Raw genomic sequence first — 24,861 nt, 5'->3', positions numbered from 1 at the left:
GTCATCGATCGCGTATGCCCATTTTGTTGTGATTTGGTGTACAAATCTTGGATAAAAATAGACAATTCGGATTGAAAAAGTACAAAAGTTGCATATATATATATATATATATATATATATATATATATATATATATATATATATATATATATATATATATATACACACACACACATATATATATATACACATATATATATATTATATATGGACACACATATATTTGTGTATGCACACATTGTATGTTATATACCTGCTTTTAATGGTAGAGTATGGTAGTGGCAATGGACTAGGTTTTAAGAACAATAAATAATAATAATAAAAATAAGATGCTACGCTTTGTGTGGGCCACTCACAGTGAGTTTGGAGAATTCTTTTCATTTATGCCCCAAAAGCGCATCATTTTTCATAGTGTTCTACATGTTTACGTGGTAGTGGATTCCGTTGAATAAGAAAAGGTTACCCTATACAAGATTAACAAAACCACCTGCTTGCTAGCAAATGCTACAGTACATAGATGTTGAGACATCAATGTGCCTTATTTTAGCTGCAATTTTCAGGTTACACAATGGATAAAATCCCCCCAAAAATGTGAATGAGCCCCAAAGATGTCTGGCCTACTTATAAGACAAACTGAGGAAGCGTATCCCTAATGTGTGGGTTCTCACGAGGTAGATGGGAGATAGTTGTATACAAATGAACAGGGGCATCATAGAACTATCAATAACTTATTTTTAAAAGTATAAATAAAAAGGTCTGATCAACTTAAATCTACTTAATTTGGCCATTTAAAAGTATGCATTAAAAAGATTCTCCTCTCTGGATACATTCCAATCCGTTTTGGATAGTGGGCTGCGGGATACATGGGGTGGGAGAAAATCTGGGATGCGAGTGGTTGGGGTCACTTTTAGTAACACTTATTTTCAAAATGGCATGGCTCAGCCTAATCAGGTGCTCAAAATCAGAGATGGGGTATTCCTTAAAACATCAGCCCCAGGGACTAAAGTCAATGCATTGGCAAATATTGTATGAACTCTAAAATTAACTGTACACTTTCGCAGTTTTCAAGTACCACTTCACTGGGGCTTTGTTTCTGCAGACCTAAAAAGGACATTCGTTCACTAAATAATGATCATCAACTCATAGCATTTCACACCATATCGGTTACAGACATTTTCTGCAGTTCCCCGATATTTAACAGCTGTATAGAAGACAAAAATCAATAGTGATTTAATACATCAAAAGAAAAAAAAAAACACTCAGTCTTCTACCAAGTTGACAGGAACAGGTATGTGTCTGAGCTCATATACTGTAGCAATGCTAAGGTTTATATGCAGGGTGTCCCCATAATAAAACACTGATAAAGAGTCACCCATTGTAAGCTGCAGTAAATAAGGGACTACAACATTTAAGTCGAAGCTCAGTGTAAACACCTAATCAGATCATGGAGACACAGATGGTCTTTGGCGCCTACTGAAGTGGATATTTTTCCATATACAAAATAGGGTGCTTCCCAGTAACTGTGGCCAAACACTGTACTGCTGGTATGGACAGGGAAACAGGTAGATTTTCTGTGAAAACAGATTGTACACCACACAACATGTAGAGTTTATGGCTCCATTTCCTCTATGGCGGACCACTGGTGCAACTGCTATATACAATCAGCAGGGGCAAGTTCTTAAATTAGGGATTAGCGATTTTCCGTTTGTGGTAAGAGGTGGAGAGTTTAATTTTACAGCAACTTACAAAAGAAAAAAAAGATCTCTTTTGAGGATTTTGAACATTTGACTCTCAGAGAAACAGCAGATCTATTTCCAGATTTTGGTTGAGCCAACAAAATGGCTGCCTCCACTATGTATTTGTGTCACAGGCTCTTTAAGACTTGAAAAACACAGATAACACCCATAAAACTAAAAAAAAAAAATATTTGGACACAAGCATATCACTTCTCCAATTTCAGACAGCCCAGACCTAAGTGCATGTAATCCAGCAAATTCAATATTCAAATTCTAGTGGAAACTTTTTTCAAAAATGAAAAAACTGTAGACTGTAAGAAATTAGCCAAAAAGGTAAATATTGAACATTAATTAATATGTTCTTTTTTTACCCATGCCAAGTGTTTGGTTGTAATTCAAAAGGTAGACTAACCCCCCCCCCTTCAGCTTAAAATAATTAGTTAACTAAATGGTTTCCCAAAATTGCACTGTGGACTGTAAAACCTGTCAACGATGTATAAAAAGTATGGGCAATTATTGAAGATTTGATTTAGGAAGAAACTTCATCACAAATCCTATCAAAATTATTTTGTGGCTCAAAACCTAACTTTTCTCCTGCATTTTTTTTTTTTTTTAATTTTCCTTTTCTACAAAATCAATATAATAAATGACAGAATCTGTACAAAAATATAAAGCCATTTAGGCAATGGGGTCTAAGCAGCCATTTATATGCAATTCTTACCGGAAAAGCAGTATTTAATGCCTCCAAATTAATTTTTTCTCCTAAGGCTAAATGCCAAAAAAAAAAAAAAAATGGGGCTCCAGTTACCTAAATAATAAAATTTACCTCTTGCAATAAAACTTATTGAAAAAATAGACAGTTATGCACATGCAATTTACAGCGTTCCCCAACGTAATCCTTGTGCTTATACATGTACAACTTAAATTTGTAGTTGTCACTTCATAGTTTATATGAAATCTTCAGTGGACTGTGGTACGATCATCCTTGGAGAATCACTTATAAAAGTATCTCCAAAGTGGTCATCCAGAAGGCACTCCGATACAGCGTAATGCAATAATTAAACAAGATCCTTTTTTGTTTTTTTCTCGAAAAAGGCAAAAAACTATGCATGCACAGTGCTGTGAATCTGTGGGGGTAAGGAGTTTGCAAAGTCGCATTCTTTTAGGATCCTACCAAAACCTCCATTATGTGGTCTAATTCCGTAAGGTCCATCTTAAAAGGCTGACTCGGGGTTACCGGTTGGCTGCTATAAGGAGACAAAGTTTTGAGAAGTTCGTCTGGGGCCATTTTAGAGGCCGCTCCAGCATTTGAGGTGCAAGGATCAAAATCATACATGGACGTGTCAATATCAGAAAAAAGGATGTCATCTAAGGTCAGGTCTGTAAGAAAGCCAGTGGAGGTTGTTAATTCAAAATTCCCAGGGAGGGAATCCATTAGTTTTGGCTCACTTGTTCTGTTCTCCGGTGTTCCTTCTGGCTTAAGGGTTCCTGCAGCAACAGGTTCATCCTGCAAATGCACTGCTGCTGTTTCTGCAGCTGCCTCTGTGGAGGTAGAAGTTGGGCACAGTTCCTCAATTTCATCCAAGGCTGAGGAGAAACTGTCTTTTACTGGCTGGACAAGAGGCGGTGGTGGTAGTAATTTGCTGTTTGCAATATTCTGCTGGACTGTCTGGGAAGTGCAAAAAGTGTCCTCTTCAAGCAGAGAGGCTGGGGTGAGGCAAGATTCCAGTGGTGTAGTACTTATTAAGTCAGTGGGTTGAAGAGGCTGGGTGGCAAGATGGCTGAATGCAGGCTGAGCCTCCTGATAAGTGTCACCAAGAGCGTCCGAAGACTGCGAAGTGCTAATAAAAACAGGCCTCAAACTGCCTTCTTGTTTCAGCTCTTCCTGTATCCGTCTCAACATGTTATTAATTAAAACTGTTTTCTGCAAGCTTGGCTCCGTCAACGGCCTGTGGTTGTAGAGTTTCATAAGGGAAATGTTGAAGATAGTCTGGCGCTGTAAAGTGTAGGATACCTTCGATGGCCCATCTGTCGGAGACACCACTTTGCCTTCCAGCCCATCTTCATGCTCGTCAAATTTTCGCTTTCCCGCTTTAGCCAACATATATCTAAAAGACATAATGCACAGAAACATACATTTATTACAAATAAGTAGAAAGGTGATTGTCTAGCAGTATTTGCAATTATATTTATATTGATTTAAAAAAGTAAATGTATTTTCATTATGAAATGACCTTTAAAGGCATAAGAACAATACAGTGAATTAAAAACAAAAAAGGAGGATTCATTTCAGACTAATACTGCTGCCATTGTATTTATTCTGCTAAACAAAAGAAATACCATCCCAAAAGATGTAGAATGAAAACAAAGTATAAAAAACCCTGCACACTGTAGGACCACATCACATGTACAATTGGGATACTAACTCTCAGAAACTACAGTCGGCAGACAGAGAACCATTGTTCAAGTCTGACGCTCAATACTATCTCCAACCAAGTTCCCTTGTCAATCACATTCCCACTCATATAAAAAGGAGTGAAAGCATGGTGGTGTTGGGGGTGATGGTGGTGGTTGACCAGTTCACAGGTCCCTAAAAATAGCATGGGGTGTGTGAGCAGGGGTGGGGACGATTTGTATTAAAGTTTGCCTTTATCCTGTACTGCATCAGGCTGCTAAACTCTATCCAAGGATTCATTCAGCTCTTGGCAGTGGCAGCACTACTGCGGTTAAAGTGGGTACAGTGGAAATGGGGCATAGGTATGAGAGGGGTCTGAGGATGCCAATTTACCTGCACACACTGTACATGACCGAGATGGGTCAGTCCATTGATCATAGGTCAACCTATATTAGGTGAATTGACAATAGTTCGACCCCATATGGTTAACAGGCAAGAGGTTCATAAGGTCAAAAACTTGTGACATGTCGAAGGGCAGTATGTACAAAAGGTAGACAGGTTTAAACGGGCAACACAAATATGGTCGACCCAAGGTTTGTTTTTGTTTTTTTTTCTAAGGTGCAGCCATGCCACGGAACAACCTATACCAATTGGGGTCACATGGTTAAAAAAATTAAAAAGGACCACCCAATTTTACCTTTCTACCTTTTACATGTCGACCCAATGACCATGCTCTTGCTATGATGGTCTGGCGGGACAGTGGTGAATACAGTAGCCTATGCCTTCAGAGTTCATATGTGAAAAGGTCTATATTAGGGTTCAGAGGTATAATCAGCTAGTATTACATAATTTTTTTTACATTTTTTATTTTATTTTTTATGCTTTCACCTTACAATACATTTGTCAAAAACAGCATAATATGTACAATATGAATGTGACATGTCGATGAGCACAGATTTGCTGACATATATAACATTAGCTTGAATCATAATAAAGAGAAAATCATTATTTCCAAAGTACTAACAACATTGAAAATACATTTATGTCCACATCAGTCATTATTCGACAAATGTTATCTGTGTAGTTCTTTTGTCCCAGGTTCACAGCAGCTTTTTAAATACATTTTTTTATTAACCCTTTGAGTGCCAAGTGAATTTGTCAAAATAGATGTGAAAATTGTCAAGCAAACATTTTCGTTCATCACAACGACCTGTGATGTTTACCAGAACATTTTTTTTTTATTGAATTTATATAACAAATGTGATCGGCACCGGCCTTTTTAGCGGATATTTTGAACATCAAACGCAAAGAGATGTCGGCACTCAAAGGGTTAAACTCTGAGGTTCTAAACGGGAGAGGACAGATGTGAAGTATATTTTTAGAGTGTTATGCGGAGTTAATCCCATCAGTACACATTGCCACAAACGCCAAATACAGTATATAGATTACACACCTCTTGCAGAGAAGGGGTTAACACAATAGTCATGAAATCATACTCTTGTTATGAGAATACACTGTATCCCACTGCATAGGCAACATTCCTCCTGTGGTGGCAGCTTTAGGAGAGATCCTGACACTTCATTGTCTGTCCCAAGAGAATTTTCAGGAGGATTAGCTGCAGAGATACAAGATGGTCCCCATGTGTTTACAAATGATATAGCAGCAGCAGCAGCAGCATTGCATACACTTCAAAAAGAGTCACGTGTAGACTGAACAGGGAAACATAGATTTAGTTTAGGAATATACCAACCACTTCAAGTTGACTGAATGCATTCCCCCCCCCCCCCCCGTCATGTCAACCTTCAACAACATGTGGCTTCCCTACAGGCAGCGGTTACATGCTTTGCACAAATTGGAATTCTTCTTTCTGCTAAAGGGGGTGGGAGGTTGCGGCAAACAGAGCTATCTATCAACCTACTCGATGTACCAAGGTGGCACTACTGTATATTGGTTAGGTAGTGACTCAGGACACACCGGGGGCTAAATTGACTAAGATTGGTGTTCTATTCTTCTAAAAGGTGCGAAATAAATAAGTCCAGCAGAGATGGGGTACCGTTGCCCCCCTCCAGCTGTTGTGGAACTACACACCCCAGCATGCCTTGTTACAGTTTTGCTATGTGGCCATGCTACAACTGTTGCAGGGCATGCTGGGATGGGTAGTTCAACAACAGCTGGAGGGCCGAAGGTTCCCCGTCCCTGAAGTAGAATCTGATTGGTTGCTATAGACAACATCCAATCTTCACTAGAACTCCCATGAGATATTGATGGAGAAGGCTGCAGCAAAAAGGAAAGTACCACAAATCATTAACCCAGGTAGTTACTAGGGCATTTCTCTGCCAGTCATCTCTCCCGCCATAACTACAAACTGCTACCAATGGGCAGCTTGGTCACTGCTGCTACCCTATTATTAGTGCTGGTAGGTATTATGGGAAGTGAATTACATTTTGGGGGCATTATCACCTCATATCAGAGTATTATTGGTATAATACATCATACAAGATAATGGGCATGATTACTATACTAATAATGGGGATGATTAATTGGGGAGGTGATGTCAATTTCAAAAGATGTTCTATCACCTTGAGTACGTTTATTACAAGAGATAAGACTATGACTTAACAATTAAATATCAATATTAACTAATATAACCAAGATCCAATCATTTTTACTATTAGAGTGACTACGTGTCAGAAAGAGGTACAGTTCTGTAGCCAGTTCTACAGCTTAACAAAGTCCTATTACAGTACTTCAGTATGGAGCAGTAGCGCTTGTGCGATCCCTTCTCCACCAGCAATGCTTCCACATCCACTTAACTGACACGTGCTCTACTCCTGAGGGTGTCTCCATGGAAACCACGGTCAACCGTTTTGGGCACAAAGGTATTACAAGCATTCGCATGGTGTATTACACACAGCTGCTATGCATTGTGAAATATAGAATAAGCACCACTACCAGCAGAAAGTCAGTAAAAATTTAGTATTAGATTGTGTGGCATGATACCCGGCAGTGGCGGCTCCAGAGGTGATGCTAGAGGACCCTAGCACTGTCCCCAAATCTACTGCTCATGTGTAAAACACTGGCAAAATGGCCGCCTCACCATTTTCCTGGTGATTTCCGCATTGCTGTTGCCGATGTGGGACACCTGAGGGTAAGTATTGATAAAAATGGTTGCAGGGTGTGGCTCCACCTGGACCCCGGGGTGCCATGTGCACTGCGCACACTGCACCCATTATAAAATTTGCCTGTTTGCAAGATGTCTGCTTTTCCTCTTAAAATTATTTAAAAAATCTCCCCAAAATACTTTGGGGTGTATTTACTGACAGTGTGGCCTACATACCCTCTACTTAGTAAATGTACCCCTTGATATGGCAGTGCCCTCCAATACCAGGCCATGTTTAATGAACATGGAAAAGGTTAATAGACGCCTAACCGAAGAGCCACTTTACAGCACTGTACGTTACAGTACACGGGCAAGTGAATGTAGCACATGCAATATGCTCAGGCAATAAAGCAGCCCCGCTCATTCTGCTTTAGCAAATTAAGTAATGGGGAAACGACTCATGTGTATAGAATCGCTCTGTAAAACGATGCGGAGGACGGAACGGACGCCATCATAACTATCAAACGGAAAGGTCAAGCATTTAGTAGAAGTTCATGAGAAGATATAATGGAGCTCCCGGATATATTGATGGCTAGCGATGACCAGCTTTACACCCACTGCCAGTTCGGATGGAAACAAAAATATTTTTCCTCTATTCCATTCTCCGGTTTTCCCTCTCTCCTCCTCCTTTTTATTGTTTACTTGCCCTATAAATTTTCAGAACCTGGCCATTAGCAAACTGCACTCAAGCATGCCTTTCCCTCAGCATCTTAGGACTAATGAATAAAGATTCCTAACACACCGACTTCAGTACATACAAGATTAGCGTGTTACAGAAAGCTGGCGTTTTTGTTAAGGCTCTCCATAGATAATGCATAGGACAATAAGAACATTTACATTTTTTCCCCCATCATATAGGGGGATATATCCCAAAGCTTGCTATAAGGTAGCAACCAATTAGCTCCCATTATTTTTGAAACATTGCCTGTAATCAGACAGTTAGGAGCTTACTGGCTGTTACTTTGGGCAAGATGTACTAAGCCTCGAAAAAGTGATAGAACATACCTCCCAACTTTTGCATCTTCAGAAGAGGGAGCCGTGCGAGCGCCCGAAAAGGGGACTTGTTCTATGTAAATGAGGGTGCAGCATATGCAAATGAGGGCGCCATCGGGTCATGCCCCCATTTCCCTCCCTCTGCGTCGCTGATTAGATGTTGTGTGCATGGGAACAGTGTCTATGCCGTCAGGCAGGGGGGAATCCCAAATGGCCCCTCCCCACCGTGCGACACTGCCGGCCCCGGGCGAGACCGTCCCAAAAAAAACGGGATGGTCCCGCGATAAACGGGTCAGTTGGTAGATATGATAAAATGGAGTGTGATAAACCTCCAACCAGCCCCTAATTGCCATTATTAAAACAGCCTGTGAATTGAAAGTTAGGGGTTGGTTGGTTGTTTATCACTGTAAATGTTATCACTTTTCAAGCTTAGGACACAACATCATTTTACATAATCATCATTTTACATGCTTCTGCGGGGAGTGGAAGTGTCTTTTTGGTTAACGGCACAAAGCAATATAATACATTTCTTGAATTAATTACAGACTGAAAAAGAGAAAACAGCATTAGATTTACTAAGACAGAAGCCAGTTATTAATTCAAATGCAGCAAGAACATTTTAAAAATTGATTCCCTAGAACTAAATTCCCCCTCAGAAAGCTGCTGCCTTAAGCTGTGTGCACACTCTGGGCCTCATTCAGGTTGGCTCGCAATAGCAAAATCTCTCTAATAAGCAAAACCATGGGCGCTGCAGGTGGGGCAGATGTAACATGTGCAGAGAGAGTTACATTTGGGTGGGGTGCGTTAAAACTGAAATCTAAATTGCAGTGTAAAAATAAAGCAGACAGTATTTACTCAGAAACAAAAGGAGGTCATTCTGGTTTTGCGGATCATTTTAACGTGCCCGTCATTTTGATAACGAAACGCGTTGGGCTCGTTATTCTCATTTGAAGTCTAAGCATCTGAAAGATATTCATCCAATGTTGTATTGAAAGATTTTAGGGGCATTTTTATAAAAAATTATAATTTTGTATATATATATCAGTTGCCGACGTTTCGAGGCCAGAAGCCCCTTCTTCAAGGTGTGAACAATGTGACAAAGGATAAGCTTACCTTCTATACATACATACATACATACATACATACATACATACATACATACGGGTTGGGATCGTTTGGTCGAATGCATTATGGTCGAATGTCATTACATCGAATCCATTAGGTCGAATTGCTAAAAGGTCGACATGATTCTATGTCGACATGGGAAAAGGTTGAAAAGATTCTAGGTCGAAAGGTCATTAGTTCGACAGGTCATTAGGTCGACAAGGTCATTAGGTCGACATTGTCTAAGTCGACATTCACAAAGTCGACATGGGGTTTTTCACAGTTTTTTTACCTGAATGTCAACACAGTCGACATGGACACAGTTTAAAGTGCACTGCATCCCCTCGCATCGCTCGCTGCGCTCGCTATGCGTCGGGCACGGTGCCTCGCTACGCTCGGCACACTATTTTATTCTCCCACCACGCCCTAGTGGATGGTAGGGCATGAAATACCGCCTGTCAGCACATGTCGGCTCAAAAAACAGTGAAAAACCCCATGTCGACTTTGTGAATGTCGACCTAGACAATGTCGACCTAATGACCTTGTCGACCTAATGACCTGTCGAACTAATGACCTTTCGACCTAGAATCATTTCAACCTTTTCCCATGTCGACCTAGAATCATGTCGACCTTTTAGCAATTCGACCTAATGGATTCGATGTAATGACATTCGACCATAATGCATTCGACCAAATGACCGCATCCCATACATACATACACACACTGGCTCCTCTAAGAACATACATATTTTTATTTTTCAACAAAACAGTATAGGTAGCTTTAGCTTTTCATAGGTAGTAGTATTCCTGCACATGTGTTGTGCACATTATTATGCTGCCACTCATCCCCTACAGAACCAGAGACAAGCAGATGCCATTATATAACAGGATGTATTATCCAACATACGAGCCTTGAAAAACCGGAGTATTCGGACACAATTAGAATTGACTGTTATTGGATGAAGCTAATAAGCAATGAGCATCTCAACTATTAATCTCTAAGGGGTGTGTGTGTGTGTGTGTTTCTGCCATCGCTCTTTACAGCATTTCGTTTACAGTAAAGGGAGGATGGGGCCTTTTTTTTCTACTACTATAGGAAATCTGTCTCTGCAGTTTTATTTATAAAAAAAAAAAAATACAATTGTGACGGCAGTCTCACACAAAGCCACATTTGCATCATACTAAGCATATCTGTGTGTATGTGTAGAGATTACACACACACACACACACACACACACACATACAATGAGGTTCTATCACACAAGCAGTGATGTATATTATTAATTTGTGATATTTGGAAAAATAGACTTGATAAAGAAGAGAACAACAAATGGGAACCTCTGTAACATGCTGGAGTAACAGGCTATTTCCCACAGCTGGGAGGTGACAGCAGCCTGGCTGTGTGCGTGGTCATTTGCACAGCACAAGGGGTTAAAGATCTGACTAGACAATCCCAGTACGGATTAGACCAACAGTGCCGGCTGCACGTTCTATCCACCTGTTCTAGAAGGAGGAAAGATCCTGGAAAGTATATGGTAAATGCAGGAATACAGAACTGCACATGATACTTGATTACACGCATTAAAAGATGAGTACGTACGGACAGATTTTTTTTTTTTTTTTTAACAATATGGATGTTTCTCAACCAAATTGTGAAAACAGTCTGATCCCTTCAGCATGCAGCAGGTAACAACCCGTCTGGCACACATCGTTCCATGTGCGGTCATGATGAACAATGTGCCAATGATGAGTTAATGATCAAATCCTCTGATCGCTTACACAATCGTTCTGTGTGCCGGCAGAATATCTTTTGGCCAGGAGTGTACTAGATTTCATGGGAAATTGGGCGACAGATTGGATAGTTGATCAAATCATGCCATGTGTGGGTGCCTTAAGACAAGAAATGTTAATCCAGAGGCTAATCTAGCATGGATCGTTAATGTGAGGCTTCGTAGTGGACTGCGAGGAGAAAGATGCCGCCCAGTCAGAAAGAGAAAAACGGCCTTTGCCAAATTGCCGGTGAATTGCGAATGGATCGCTAATTTCTATCCATTTGCAAATCTATAAGCAATTTCGGTACTTGTTTCCTAGCACGGCGTCCGTCGTACTTGATTGCATACCTTAAGTTAAGGTAACTTAAGGTATGCGATCAATGCGATGGACGCAATTTTCTTTTAATTACCGGGCTTTATTGCCGGCAATAAGAAAATCGCGTTGATCGCGTCCATCGCATGCCATTATAATGGCATGCGATTCGATCAACGCGATTTTACATAGGGAACAATGTGAAATGGGCCAATGTGCCCAATTTCTCATTGTATATGCCCCCTATTGGTTTTGAAGTATGTTAAAAGCACCTCCAACGGCACCCCCACTCTCAACGCCAACCCGAAGCGTGGCGAGCCCGCAAGGGGCGGCGGTACGCGCCCTCCGACCTTTTCATACCCCACTATCCACGTTGGCGTGGAGTTGACTTTATAAAGTGTGGCGAGCGCAGCGAGCCACCGAGCCCAAAGCGTAGCGAGCCCCGCGAGGGGACGCGTATACCTCGCCTGCGCTCGCCACGCTTCGGGCTCGGTGGCTCGCTGCGCTCGCCACACTTTATAAAATCAACTCCACACCAACATGGATAGTGGGGGTATGAAAAGGTTGTAAGACACGTACCGCCACCCCTCGCGGGCTCGCTGCGCTCGCCATGCTTCGGGTTGGCATCAATAGTGTGGTGGCGTTAACAATGGGGGGCCATTTCAACCATGAAGGGGGGTTTGCTATTAAAATTGGGGTTTGGGGCTTTTTTACATTGGAATCAATGTAAAATTGGGCCTCAGGGACCATTTGACATTGATTGCAATGTAAAAATCGCGTCACATGCGATTTGGTTGCATGCAATGCGATTTTTTCGCCCGCGATCAATGCAATCAAAATCGCGGGCGCCGTGCTAGGAAACAAGTACCGCAATTCCCAATGCATCATACAGTTTTTGTCATCTGTGAAGTGGTGAGAAAGTCTGAGGCCACCACTAATCTACAACAGAGAAGTTGTCATCACTGATGTCACAGACCCTACTTAAAACATATGGCCACGCCTGCTTTTTTTTTGACACGCCCAGAAAACGGCAGAATTCTAACCCTAAACACCGGCTTCCTGTCAAACTGCGGCTTCATTGCATTTACGATCCATACGCATTTTCAGTCGCTAATTCCTCTTGCTCATGCGCAATGTGTAGGGTACGCATGCGCAGTACTTTAATAAACGGTCAATTAGCGATAGCTACTGAATTAGCCCCCAAGTTCCCGCAACCTGGTTAATCCGATGTTAGATGATGTTAAATCATGATAATGGTATTACAACTCAGTCACAAACTTTCTCATTCCACAAAGTTGGGACAATTCCTAATATTGGGTGAGTAGGGCAATTCTGCCCATCAACTTGAACCAAAGAGGCCCGAAATCTCCTTGTGGAGTATCTCCTTGTGTTTTTAGGATGTAGTAGTCAGAAATCCTGTCCGGGCAGCAACAGCATCAAATGCATTTCACAACTCCCATTCAGTGTGTAGCACCAACATCTACACATTTCAGGAAGAGTGTAACCATTCATCTTAATTACCGCACTGTAACTTGAGTTTTGGGTTTCAATGCCCATGTTCAGGTTAGCCTAAATACACACAAATAATGGAAAAGACAACAAAAACTGTATAATACTGCTTTCACATTGCAGAAATAGGTAATGACACGGTATTCTTAAATGGGACTTTAAAACGGGTCTGAGCCTTGAGACCTTTCACATTGCAGGTGAAAACCGTTTTAAAAATCATTTAATACCATTCAAACATTCAACCCGTTTAACCCCCAAGGGAAACATTTCAAGCCATTGAAATAGAGCTGTTCAAACTGCCAAAAAAACGGCTTTAAAACGTGTTGAAATACCGGTCAACTTTAACCGGTAAATCAACTCTGGCACTTTCACATTGCAGCCTTAAACGTTTTAAAATGGAAAAAAAACCGGCAATATACCGTTTTAAAAGTGTGATGTGAAAGGGGTATAAGAAAACTGAGAAGAAAAGAGTTAAAATCTGCTAGAACAACACAGTCCCAGTATATAGGTGGGACCAGTTACATTTACGAAGGAACAGCAGTGGCAACTGCATGCCGGAGAGAGGCGGGGGAGGTGACAGTACGTTTGGATTTTCAAGGCACTGCATTTTGCAAATCCATCTGATGTTATTTTGGGATCTTGTGTAACTGGGAATCGCTGATGATCCCCTCGTCATTTACTATGCACCAACAAAGCTCTATTAGTTCTTACAACATAACGTTTATGCTGAATACATTTTTCACTTAACCTTTGTCATAAATGACATTTTACATTGCAGGTATTTTTAAGAATCTGAATGAGCATACTGTGTTTTCTGAGAGAACTGTTCCACGGCTGTTGTTTAATAAGCAGGGCCGTCTCTTTAAATGGGAGTACAAGAGCCTATTCATCAGGACATATGGGCAAAAGGTCAATTTTTTTTCTCTTTGCAGAAAACTTTATGGAATTGTCGTCATTTTCCAAGAACTTTTTTTTTTTTTTACTTTATTTGTATTTTTTGTTAGCAAAATGTTTTTATGGTACTTGTTTCCTAGCACGGCGCCCGCGATTTTGATTGTATTGATCGGGTCGGAAAAATCGCGTTGATCACATCGTATGCCAACCAAATCGCATGCGATGCGATCGACGAGATCAACGCGATTTTTACATTAGAATCAATGTAAAAAGCCCCAAACACCCCATTTTAATAGTAAACCCCCCCAGATGGGTGAAATGGCCCTCCATTGTTAACGCCACCCCACTATTGACACCAACCCGAAGCGTGGCGAGCGCGAGCCCGCGAGGGGCGGCGGTACGCGTCCTACGACCTTTTCATACCCCCACTATCCACGTCGGCGTGGAGTGGATTTCATAAAGTGTGGCGAGCGCAGTGAGCCACCGAGCCCGAAGCATGGCGAGCGCAGAGAGCCCCGCGAGGGGACGCGCATAACTTCACAGGTATCCGCGTCCGCTCGCCACGCTTCGGGCTCGGTGGCTCGCTGTACTCGCCACACTTTATAAAAATCAACTCCATGCCAACGTGGATAGTGGGGGTATGAAAAGGTCGGACGACGCGTACCGCCGCCCCTCGCGGGCTCGTTGCGCTCGCCACGCTTCGGGTTGGCGTCAATAGTGGGGTGGCGTTAACAATGGGGGGCATTAACCATACTTTATACCCATGAGGGGGCATATACAATGAGAAATTGGCCATATTGGTCCATTTCCCATTGTTCCCTATGTAAAATCGCGTCGATCGCATCGCATGCCATTATAATGGCATGCGACCGACGCGATTTTCACTTTAAAAATCATTTAACATTATTCTTTATGGGAAAATCGCGTTGATCGCTATTTTCTCTTTTACCAGCAATTAAACCTGTGATTGACAGAAAATCGCATCCATCGCATGCCTTAAGTACCTTAAACTTAAGGCATGCGATCAACCCGACGGGCGCCGTGCTAGGAAACAAGTACCGTTTTTATTTGGTTCTATAAAATCAGGGTATGCAATGAACTCCATTTGTACATACAAATATTAAGTAACGGTGTACATACAGTACAAGCATAGGTACTTGTGGATTATCACGGCTCCCACGATGGCTATCGTATATGAAAAAATCGCATCGCATGCGATTTTTCACTGAAAAGCATCCAAATGCATTGGAATTAGTATGAAACATGTTCAATGGCCCCCAAATGGCATTTTTGAGGCTGTACCACCCCCACTATCAACGCGACCCCGAAGCGTGGCGAGCGCTGCGAGGCCGCGAGGGGCGGCGGTATGCGTCCTACGACCTTTTCATACCCCCACTATCCACGTCGGCGTGGAGTTGAGAATAGAAAGTGTGGCGAGCGCAGCGAGCCACCGAGCCCGAACGTCGGCTAGGTGACGTCACCAGAGGCAGGGCCTGAGCCGGCACTGATATAGATATATATATATATCTATATCAGGGACGTGCGGTGGGGTAAATGGCTGAGGAGTCCCTGGCAAGTACCAGAGCCAGATTTGCACCCAATTTATGAGACGTGGGGTAAATGCCGGCATTCTACACAAGTGCAGAAGTATATACTGCTGGAGATTTCCTGAGTTTTAATAAGAGATGTACAGGAAATGTAGACAGGTGAGGCACTGCCTCACCTGCCATAGACTTTTTACTCCAGAGTTTTGACTATAAAAATTATTAGAATAATAAAAATAAGTTTATTTATATTCTTTGTATTTTTGACAAACTTTATAAACTCAAAACTCCAGGATATACATTAGTATGACAGGAAAGGCTGTGGCACTCCGAAATAAGTCTCACAACACGCAGCAATTCAACAACGTTTCGAAGGTATTTATTCCTTCGTCATCATTTCATGTCCTGATGACGAACGAATAAATACCTTCGAAACGTTGTTGAATTCCTGCGTGTTGTGAGACTTATTTCGGAGTGTCACCGAACCAGATTTGTATATTGAAGGCCATCACCTTGACCTACGGGGGGCACCCTTCTAAAAGTATTGACTCCACTGACGGTTGTGCTGCTCCATTGTCCAAATCTTTTTGCATTTTATTAAAAGGTTTTAAAATTGTGACATCCATGTCTGTTTGTTCAGTTCAAAGGGCAGTATTCAATTAAAAAGTTCTCCGTGCATGGAGAGCATTTTATTTCGCTCTCCATGCACTCTCCGTGTTCCGGAGGGCTCTCTGCCACTCCTGCTCCCTCTATTCAATGTGGCTGATGCTCTCCGCCACTCGCGGAGAGTCTTAACCCCTGCAGGGAGCAGGGAGCTTTCAGGGAGCCGGAAGCAGCCAGAGAGATTAAAGTCTCCCTGGCTGCTCCAGAGGACTGTGGAGGGGAGGGGGGCTCTCCAGGACCCAGGCTGCACCCCCCTATAGCCAGCGGGGGACCCAGTATTCACTGCACCCGTTTGTGCATAGTTACGTTCGGGTGCAGTGAATATATGAATATCTAATGAGCGGCTCGAGCGCTCCGGCCCCCTGCTGGCTGCACTGTGTAAAAAAAAAAAACATTTAAATTTATTTTTTTTAATTAAATATATATTCATGTGCTATAAGCACATGAATAAAAATAACATGCCCCTTCACAGAAAAAAAAAACTGATTTTTTGACACCAAAATTTCTTAAAAAAACCTTTTAGTTTAAAAGTTCACATTCCAGCTCTCCATCAAAAGATGGAGAATTGCTACACGGAGAGACACGGAGAAAGTCACTTAGAAAGACGGAGAACATTTCACATTGAATAGGGTTGCTCGCTTTTGGAGAGCAAAATGCTCCGTCCAAGGCGAACAAAGCACAAATTCTCCACAAAACACGGAGAACTTTTCTCATTGAATACTGCCCAAAGTGGTGGTAGAGATCACAACACAGCATCCAAACCCTATGCGTTTCGTCTACAAAGACTTCATCAGGGGTTACACTGTACACAAAAACTTAATACAAGGATATGTAATTGTAATTTATACAGGTCCAATTAAAAGGTTTAGGGCATTCAACATCCAAAAGAGTTTATTAAGGAGGATTCTCTGTATTGCAGCAAAGAACCTAAAATACATTTGGTGCCTGGAGTGACATCTAACACCTCCCGTCACTTTAGACCCCACCATGTCAACACATTGAGAGGTTGACACTCACAAAATATCAATATTATGCATGTTGACATTGTGAATATATTAATGTTAGGCTGTAGTTAAAATAAGCCTGCAGTTAAAAGTTAAACTAGGAAATTTATGTTCTAACATACCCATTAAATCTAAATACAATGCACACTGCTGTCTCAGCAGACCTTGGTGTACTACAATACTCCTCTATGCACACGTAGGAATAATACAATTTATTTCCATTTCTGAACACTCCTCCTCAAAAAATAGCAATGTTAAATCCTCAGAATGAAAGAAATTGTACTGTGTGTGCAGCTGTGCTGAAGTACAGGGACATTTCGAAGAACACATTTTTGATAACTGTGACAGTCCCTGTATATCTGACAACTGGGCAAACTACAGAACAACAATTTGATTTTCCCCATTTACCCTTCCTGCCATGACATAAAAATACTGAATGAAGTGCAGAGGAGGCTTCGATTTGCACTTTTTTGTGTCCAGCAGTCCGGCTGAATGGTTTGGAAGCTTGTGAGCAGGGCCCTCCTACCTCTATGCAGTATGTTCAATGCCAAATGGCGAGCTATGAAGGTGAGCTCGCGGGTCAGTATTCACCTGACCCCCTTCACTCGCCGTTTCCACCTCGCTGTTTCTTTTCAGTGAGGTGGAAATGGCAAGTGTACGGCTGTCAAAACAGCGCCACTCGCCACTAAATGCAGCAGGTTTGGTGCATTTGTGGCAAACCTCGCCATTCCGGGGAATCCTCACCATCTTCTGACGGTGAGGATTTCTCCGGAACAAAGTATATGGCGAGCTGCCGGTGAGGGGGCTGGATGGCGAGGATGGCTTTTCCTCGCCAAGAAAAAGTCATCCTCACCATACAAACCCCCCGTCACTGTTTGCCGAGGGCAATGAATACCGCCTTATGTCGGTTTGTTACTACCGAGTTTGATTTATCACTGTTTCCAATTGTAAAGCGCAACGGAATATGCTGCGCTATATAAGAAACTGTAAATAAATAAAGAGGATCGGCAGTAGTAACAACATCTCTGGCTGAATGGTAAGAAGCGCTACGTGAAAAAATTAAATAAAAATAAAAACCTCATTTACAAAGCTGCTGTAGTACCAGGACAATGTAATCCATTTTCAGGTTCCTGTCTATACTTTGTTTTTACAGCTTAGCATGCAATTCCTCTGTTCCTGCCTATGCCTTTAAAATGGGACATTCGTTACATAGGTTCTGTGGGCGATTAAACCAGGTGAAATGCAGGCTTGAGGTCAGACAGCGAGGGATGTTGCTAGCGACTAGCAGGAGCGCACTTCGCTAGCGATGTAGTGATTACACATTGGTTAATTTAAAACATTTGTCATGACGAACGTTATTGGCAAATTTGTTCAAAAATATCGTTTTGTGTGTACCAGGGTTAAGTTTCAGACTGACTCTGAATAAGGCTCATGTTCCATTATTCTATTAGACCCCTGGAAAAGCAAAAAAGAAAAGCGTTTACATAATTTTATCTAAAAACGTCATGATAAAAAATAAAGGATTAAGAACACAAACAACTTTGCACTAAAGGACTATGGCAAACTGAGATAAGTAGACTCAATTGGCATAAAAAACAATACTATCAACAACTTTTTGGGGAATTATCTATACTTTTTAGAGTTAAAAGGCAGCACCACGTTTTAGTCCCAGCAGTAATATGCATGCTAATTGGAAAGCAAGACAAGACCTTCTTTTACAAATAAGCAACATAATTATAAAGGGAGTTAGTAGCATAGAGCTAGCTAATGTGTTCCAGCGATATTTTGAAACTGTAATCCGATACTACTGTTTCCATCCCCGTACAGGCTTCGCTCTCCCTTGTTGCATACTGTACTATTTGGAGCCCAGAGGGCAATGCCAGTTCTTGCTGTTTATTAATGTTCAGTCACTGGGTTTGACTGATCTGCACTGAACACCACCCACGGCAGTCTATCCACGACCTGGGAAGTACTGGGTTTACCAGGCAACTCCATTTCTAAACTTTTATTTATACAGCGATAGCGTACGCTGCAGAGATCACAGCCATGTAAGTGTATATTAAAAGAATGAATCGTGGTTTGCAGGGCTGCCATTGTTAAATAAAATAAGTGCACTTAATATCAAAGTCTTCCAAATCTACGCATGAGTGATGGCGCCGGATGCTGGGAGGGATCAGTGACTGATCCCTCTGACAGCGCTGCTGTGGAGAGAAGCCCAAAGGCTTCTGTAGGGTATCACCAGCAAAAGCTGGCTATACTCTCCGCAATAGACCCCTAACAGAGAGCCTTTAGTACATATATGAAAATTTACCGCATTTTCGCTTTAGAGCATGCCCTACTTTGTCCCATAACATTTTTCATGAGACAAGGGGGGGGGGGGGGGATAATTCACAACAGCTAGGAGACACAAGTTGCCCATATAGCACTGCTGGATTTAGGGTTACCTCCTCATCCCTTTAATTCTAGACACCTATTAATTACACAGGTTCTGTGGCTGATTAAAACTAGGTGAAATAGAGTCTTGAAGTCAGCCAGCCACAGAACCTGTGTAATTAATATGTGTCCAGAATTAAAGATTGGGGTGGTAACCCTAGCTGGATTCCAACCAAGACTGGTGAGGCACAGGCCTAGAGGTACCATTAGCTGGGGATAACATAGAACAGTGGTTCCGAACCTGGGGTACTAGTACCCCTGGGGGTACTCTGCAGACCAGTTGGGGGCCAGTTGAAAATAATATTGGTAATGGCGGACGATGAAAAGGTCTTTTGATGGCTGAAGAAGACCCATTGTCATGGAGAGAAACCATGTTGTGTCATATGCCTGACCAGCAATCCACTGGGAGCTTCCCATGCTGCCCTCAGACATCAGCAGTCATCTGCCCAGCACTAACACAGGTGGAGGAAGCAGCGGCATTAATCCTACCGGTGTTAGCGGGAATCCTGGAGGTAATACACAACCAGTGTCTAGACACAGAAGGGCATGATTCCTTGCTGTATACTACTCCTCCGCTCCTCCATAATAATATAAGGACATGCATAAGGATCCGCATACCGCTAAGTACTGTCCATATTTCCAAATGAGAGGAGGGTGTACTTATCAATGAAAAGCCTAAACAAGGGGTACGGGAGAGAAAAAAAGGTTGGGAACCGCTGGCATAGAACAAAGACTATATGATAAAATATATGGGGGGTGGGGGAGGTTCCGCAGGAGCAAATGCATGTGCAGTCCAGGAGCCCGGACCATTATGTTTCTAGCACGGCGAGTCTCAGGAGTGTTCCATGGGCCTAATTCAGGTTCACTTGCAAAAACAAATGCTCTCTAATGGACAAAACCATATGCACTGCAGGCGGGGCACATATAACATGTGCGGAGAGTTAGATTTGGGTGTTCTTTTGTTTCTGTGCAGAGTAAATACTGGCTGCTTTATTTTTACACTGCAATATAGATGTCAGTTTGAAGTACAAACCCCACCCAAATCTAACTCTCTCTGCACATGTTACATCTGCCCCACCTGCAGTGCACATTGTTTTGTCTATTAGAGAATTTTCTTTTGCAAGTTAACCAGAATGAGGCCCTGTGTGTGATCCAGGAATCTTGAAGAGGAGGTTGTAAGCCCTGACCTATAAATCTGCCCTTGCTATGATCTACTCATACTTGCCTACCTGTCCCTCTCCATGAGGGAGAAAATGCTCTGTTCCTGGACTTCCCTGGTAATGTATGATTGCCATCACCTGTGGGGAGCTAGGTAAAGGTGTTTCACCACAGGTGATGGCAATCCTACATTACCAGGGAAGTCCAGGAACAGAGCGTTTTCACCCTCATGGAGAGGGTCAGGTAGGCAAGTGTGGATCTACTGCAGAGATGGGTAGTAGATGGGTCCCAGCAAGGTTGGGTAAAGGATCCCGACAGTCAGGATTCAGATGGTCGAAATACAGCTGCAACCGGACTGTAATAACCCTGGCACATTTTGGTAAGTATTGTAACCCTTACCAACGTACGCCAACCTTTATAACATGGAAATACAGGTGCTAGAGGTAGATTTACTAAATGTCAGTTTTAAAAGCTGATCATCTGCCACTTTGACCAATAGTTTTAAAAATGGTAAAAAGGAATAAAATGCTAATTCCGGCTAGTTTAGCAATGATTGTCGTTGTTGCTATAATGCTAATGTTTGAAGCCACCGATTATCGGAGGCTTTGAAAAACCAACATTTAGTAAGTACTTCCCTTAGGCTTAGATAAATACCTGTTCCCTACACATGCTAGAATGGAATGCTTTCTGCAAGATTCTCTCTCTCCTCATATGGTATGTCTTATATTTCAGATTCTCTCAGCACAGCAAGCACAATGGCCTAAATTAATCACGCTGCCATTAGTGCAGTCACAACAGGGAATTTTGTAATGCATTGAAAACAAAAATGGAAATGGATTGCAACTTCTGCATGGCCTGTGTCAAAGTCCTAGGCACCAGCTGATCATTCCTAAAGAGGGTTTCTGGTTGACAGTATGGGGGAAATTTACTAAAGGAAATGTGTAAAAAATAGGTGTAAAAATAGGTGTATTTGTATCCCGAAATACACTTATTTTTGACATTTTCTATCCCGAAAATACAGCAATTCGTATTGATGTGCTATCAATATGAATTGCCGTATTTTCGGGATAGAAAATGTCAAAAATAAGTGTATTTCGGGATACAAATACACCTATTTTTACACCTATTTTTTACACATTTCCTTTAGTAAATTTCCCCTATATACCAGTTTCCTATTGGTCGGTATCAGCCAATGGTATGTAATGCAAGATGGCAGTGTCTGACCGAAGCAGCGTCAGCTGACAGGAATTGCAGAGTAGAATGAGGGCGTTCCTTACCTGCCTAATTCCGCAATCATTTCAATAGGATTTACCACAGTTTTTCTCTCGAAGCTTCAAAGCAGGTGCAAAAGTTGATGAAAATTGGGATTTTATAGGTAATAACTCAGGACTTGGTTCAGGGCAGCTAAAATACCTCACCCCACCACTAATGGTTAATTAGGCAATTACACATTTTTTTAATGTGCTCATTTAGTTAAAACTGACACGTCATTATTAGGGTCAAATTCTGCAGATTGCAAAATAATGGGTTAAAATAAGTGGGACAGGTATATTAGGATGTAGCACTATTTATTAACAGTTTCTTAGATAGCGCACACATATTCCGCAGCGCTGTACAGAGAATATTTGAACATTCACATCAGTCCTTGCACCTGTGGAGCTTACAATCTATTTCCCTATCACATGTACACGCACACACAGACATTCTAGGGTTAATTTGTTAGGAGCTAATTAGCCTACCAGTATATTTTTGGATTGTGGGAGGAAACCAGAGTACCCGGAGAAAATCCACGCAAGTACGGGAAGAATATACAAACTCTGCACAGTTGGGGCCATGGTGGGAATGGAACCCATGACCTCAGTGCTGTGAGGCAGTAATGCTAACCATTACACCATCCGTGCTGTCCCAGATTCATGGATTGGATGGGTGTTTTTAACATTGCAGGTGGGATTTATTATTAAAAAATAATTAGGATATAGATAATGCAAGTAGAATCCATTGATCCGATTCTGGTATTGTTAGCCAACAATGGGTGCACACACAATAACTCTGCAAAGCCAAAATCCAGATGGATTCTTTGCCTTCAATACAATGATTTTATTTCCTGTCACCTGTAAAATAACCCAATTTGTACATGGTCAAAGCAGGCACAGATTCAATTTTCGGATGTGGGTATCTCAAGATTTTTGGATACAGAACCTGAAATCCTAGCTATGGCCTTTGTTCAGAAGCTGCTGTTCAATGAAAAAAAAAAAAAAAAAAAGATACAGGGGCGGAGCCCTCCTCAAACAATCCAAAGCACTATATTTTTGCTGTTGATTGCAGCAGGCATCGATAGTGTACTGTACCTTTGAGCGTGCACAGTCTACGGATATACTGTATGCTCAGCTGCGTGAACATCGGCAATGTGTACACATCTGAATAAGGTTCTTGGGGCGGGATGCAGTAACATCTGCCGCACATCGCCGGCTAACGCATAAATAATTATTGCACATGCCCTAACGCAGGGGTGGGGAACCTTTTTTGTTCCAAGGGCCAATTGTATGGTGGAAAAATCCTTCAGGGGCCATATGTAAAAATTTCGGTACTTATGAGTTATCTGGGCGCCCGATTTTTTGATTGTATGCCTTAAGTTAAGGCATACAATCAGATGCGATGCGATGCGATATCGCATCGCATGCGACCATCGGATGCGATGACCCGATTTTTCCATAGGAATCAATGTTAAAATGGACGGAGTCCATTTTATCATGGAATTCAATGGGAAAAAGGGGTCCTTTTCATACCCCTGCTATCCAAGTGGGCATGGAGTTGGATATAAACCTGTGGCGAGCGTAGCGAGCCACCGAGCCCGAAGCGTGGCGAGCGAAGCGTGGCGAGCCCCGCGAGGGGACGGTATTCTGTGTCCGCTTGCCACGCTTCGGGCTCGGTGGCTCGCTACGTTCGCCACAGGTTTATATCCAACTCCATGCCCACTTGGATAGTAGGGGTATGAAAAGGACCCCTTTTTCCCATTGAATTCCATGTTAAAATGGACTCCGTCCATTTTAACATTGATTCCTATGGAAAAATCGGGTCATCGCATCGCATCCGATGGTCGCATGCGATGCGATGTGCCCGATCCGACCCGATTTAGAAATCGGGCGCCCAGATAACTCACAAGTACCAAAATTTCTCTTCTAAATTGTCCTGCTGCAGCCATCTCACGCTCCGGCGGCTGCCGCTGAATAGGACTGACAGTCTCCGGTTGCTGTTAATTAAGAGGAATCTTGCAAGAACTACCGACCTCTCGCAAGAAGTCCCCTGTACTTGACTCCCGGCAAAGCTGCTGGGTGGGTAGGAGGGCCACTCAGACCGGCTATGGGGGCCGCATACGGCCCCAGGGCCTGAGGTTCCCCACCACTGCCCTAACATATGTGATAATTATTGCAAAGGGCAGCTCTTGCGTTAAGATGTGCCTGGTGATGTGCAGTGGCTCCTCCTCCCTTACCTGGCCAGCTGATGATCCTGCAGCTGCTGCGGGCTCAGTCTCCTCCTCCCTGCACCCGGAAGGGGGATGTAGGGGCGAGGGAAGATGAGGTCACAGGTCCGGGCAGAACAGTCCGGACTCAGGTGAGGTGGTGGTGGGGGGGTTTGGTGTGCGTCGGTGCGAGACAGAGAGGGTTGCGATAAGACGCCCATAGGCTTCTATGGTTTACCCCCTCCCCCCCTGCCGTGCGGTTTTTGCTGCATATCAATATATATAACAGGGTTTTTACAGCATTTTTCCACATAGAGCATCCCGCCCTAGGTCTTTTGGAAGATGGCTTAATACCGGTGTCACATTTAAAGCAAACTGACTGCCCACATATAGTGGATGAAGCCTATTTGTGTGTCCAAACATTTTTTATCCTATCAAAAACATCAAAAAGGACTTTAGGAGTGCAGTCAGATCCATGTGATGTCATGACATCATTTGGAGTGGCGGCCTCTCTGGCACTCCTCGTCGCTTACCAAGTCAACCAGTATTAGGCCCCCAGTCCCCAACCCTGCCCATGACGATGGTCATGCAAAGACCTGGGGATTTGCCTGCATGCTAGACCCAGCAAATTCCCGGGATATACTTGTGACAGGGATATTAGTGAAAACAAACATCGCTATAAATCCGGCAACTGAAAGGCATTTCTCATTCTAGGGGATAAATT

At 42.6% G+C, this 24,861-nt stretch overlaps 1 protein-coding gene across 3 annotated transcripts in view; it reads right to left on the bottom strand.

Annotated features, from left to right (window-relative positions):
• Nucleotides 1–214: 214 nt before the first annotated feature.
• SERTAD2 (SERTA domain containing 2) overlaps nt 215–24,861 on the bottom strand; it is a 138,552-nt gene continuing 113,905 nt past the window's right edge. For 2 of the 3 annotated variants that reach the window (XM_083175763.1, XM_083175762.1), the window contains 2 exons: nt 5,585–5,746; nt 215–3,844 (listed from right to left, as the gene is read on the bottom strand). In XM_083175763.1, the coding sequence (XP_083031889.1) occupies nt 2,899–3,840 (942 nt within the window). In that variant the 5' untranslated portion in view covers nt 3,841–3,844; nt 5,585–5,746 and the 3' untranslated portion in view covers nt 215–2,898. The remainder of the gene's footprint in view (nt 3,845–5,584; nt 5,747–24,861) is intronic. The other variant, XM_083175764.1, reaches the window with a different exon arrangement.

The sequence above is a fragment of the Crinia signifera genome, chromosome 3 (assembly GCF_055691185.1).
Source record: "Crinia signifera chromosome 3, ASM5569118v1, whole genome shotgun sequence".
Classification (NCBI taxonomy): Eukaryota; Metazoa; Chordata; class Amphibia; order Anura; family Myobatrachidae; genus Crinia; species Crinia signifera.
Note: the sequence above shows the minus strand (reverse complement) of the source record. Positions and strands in the feature narration are given on the sequence as shown.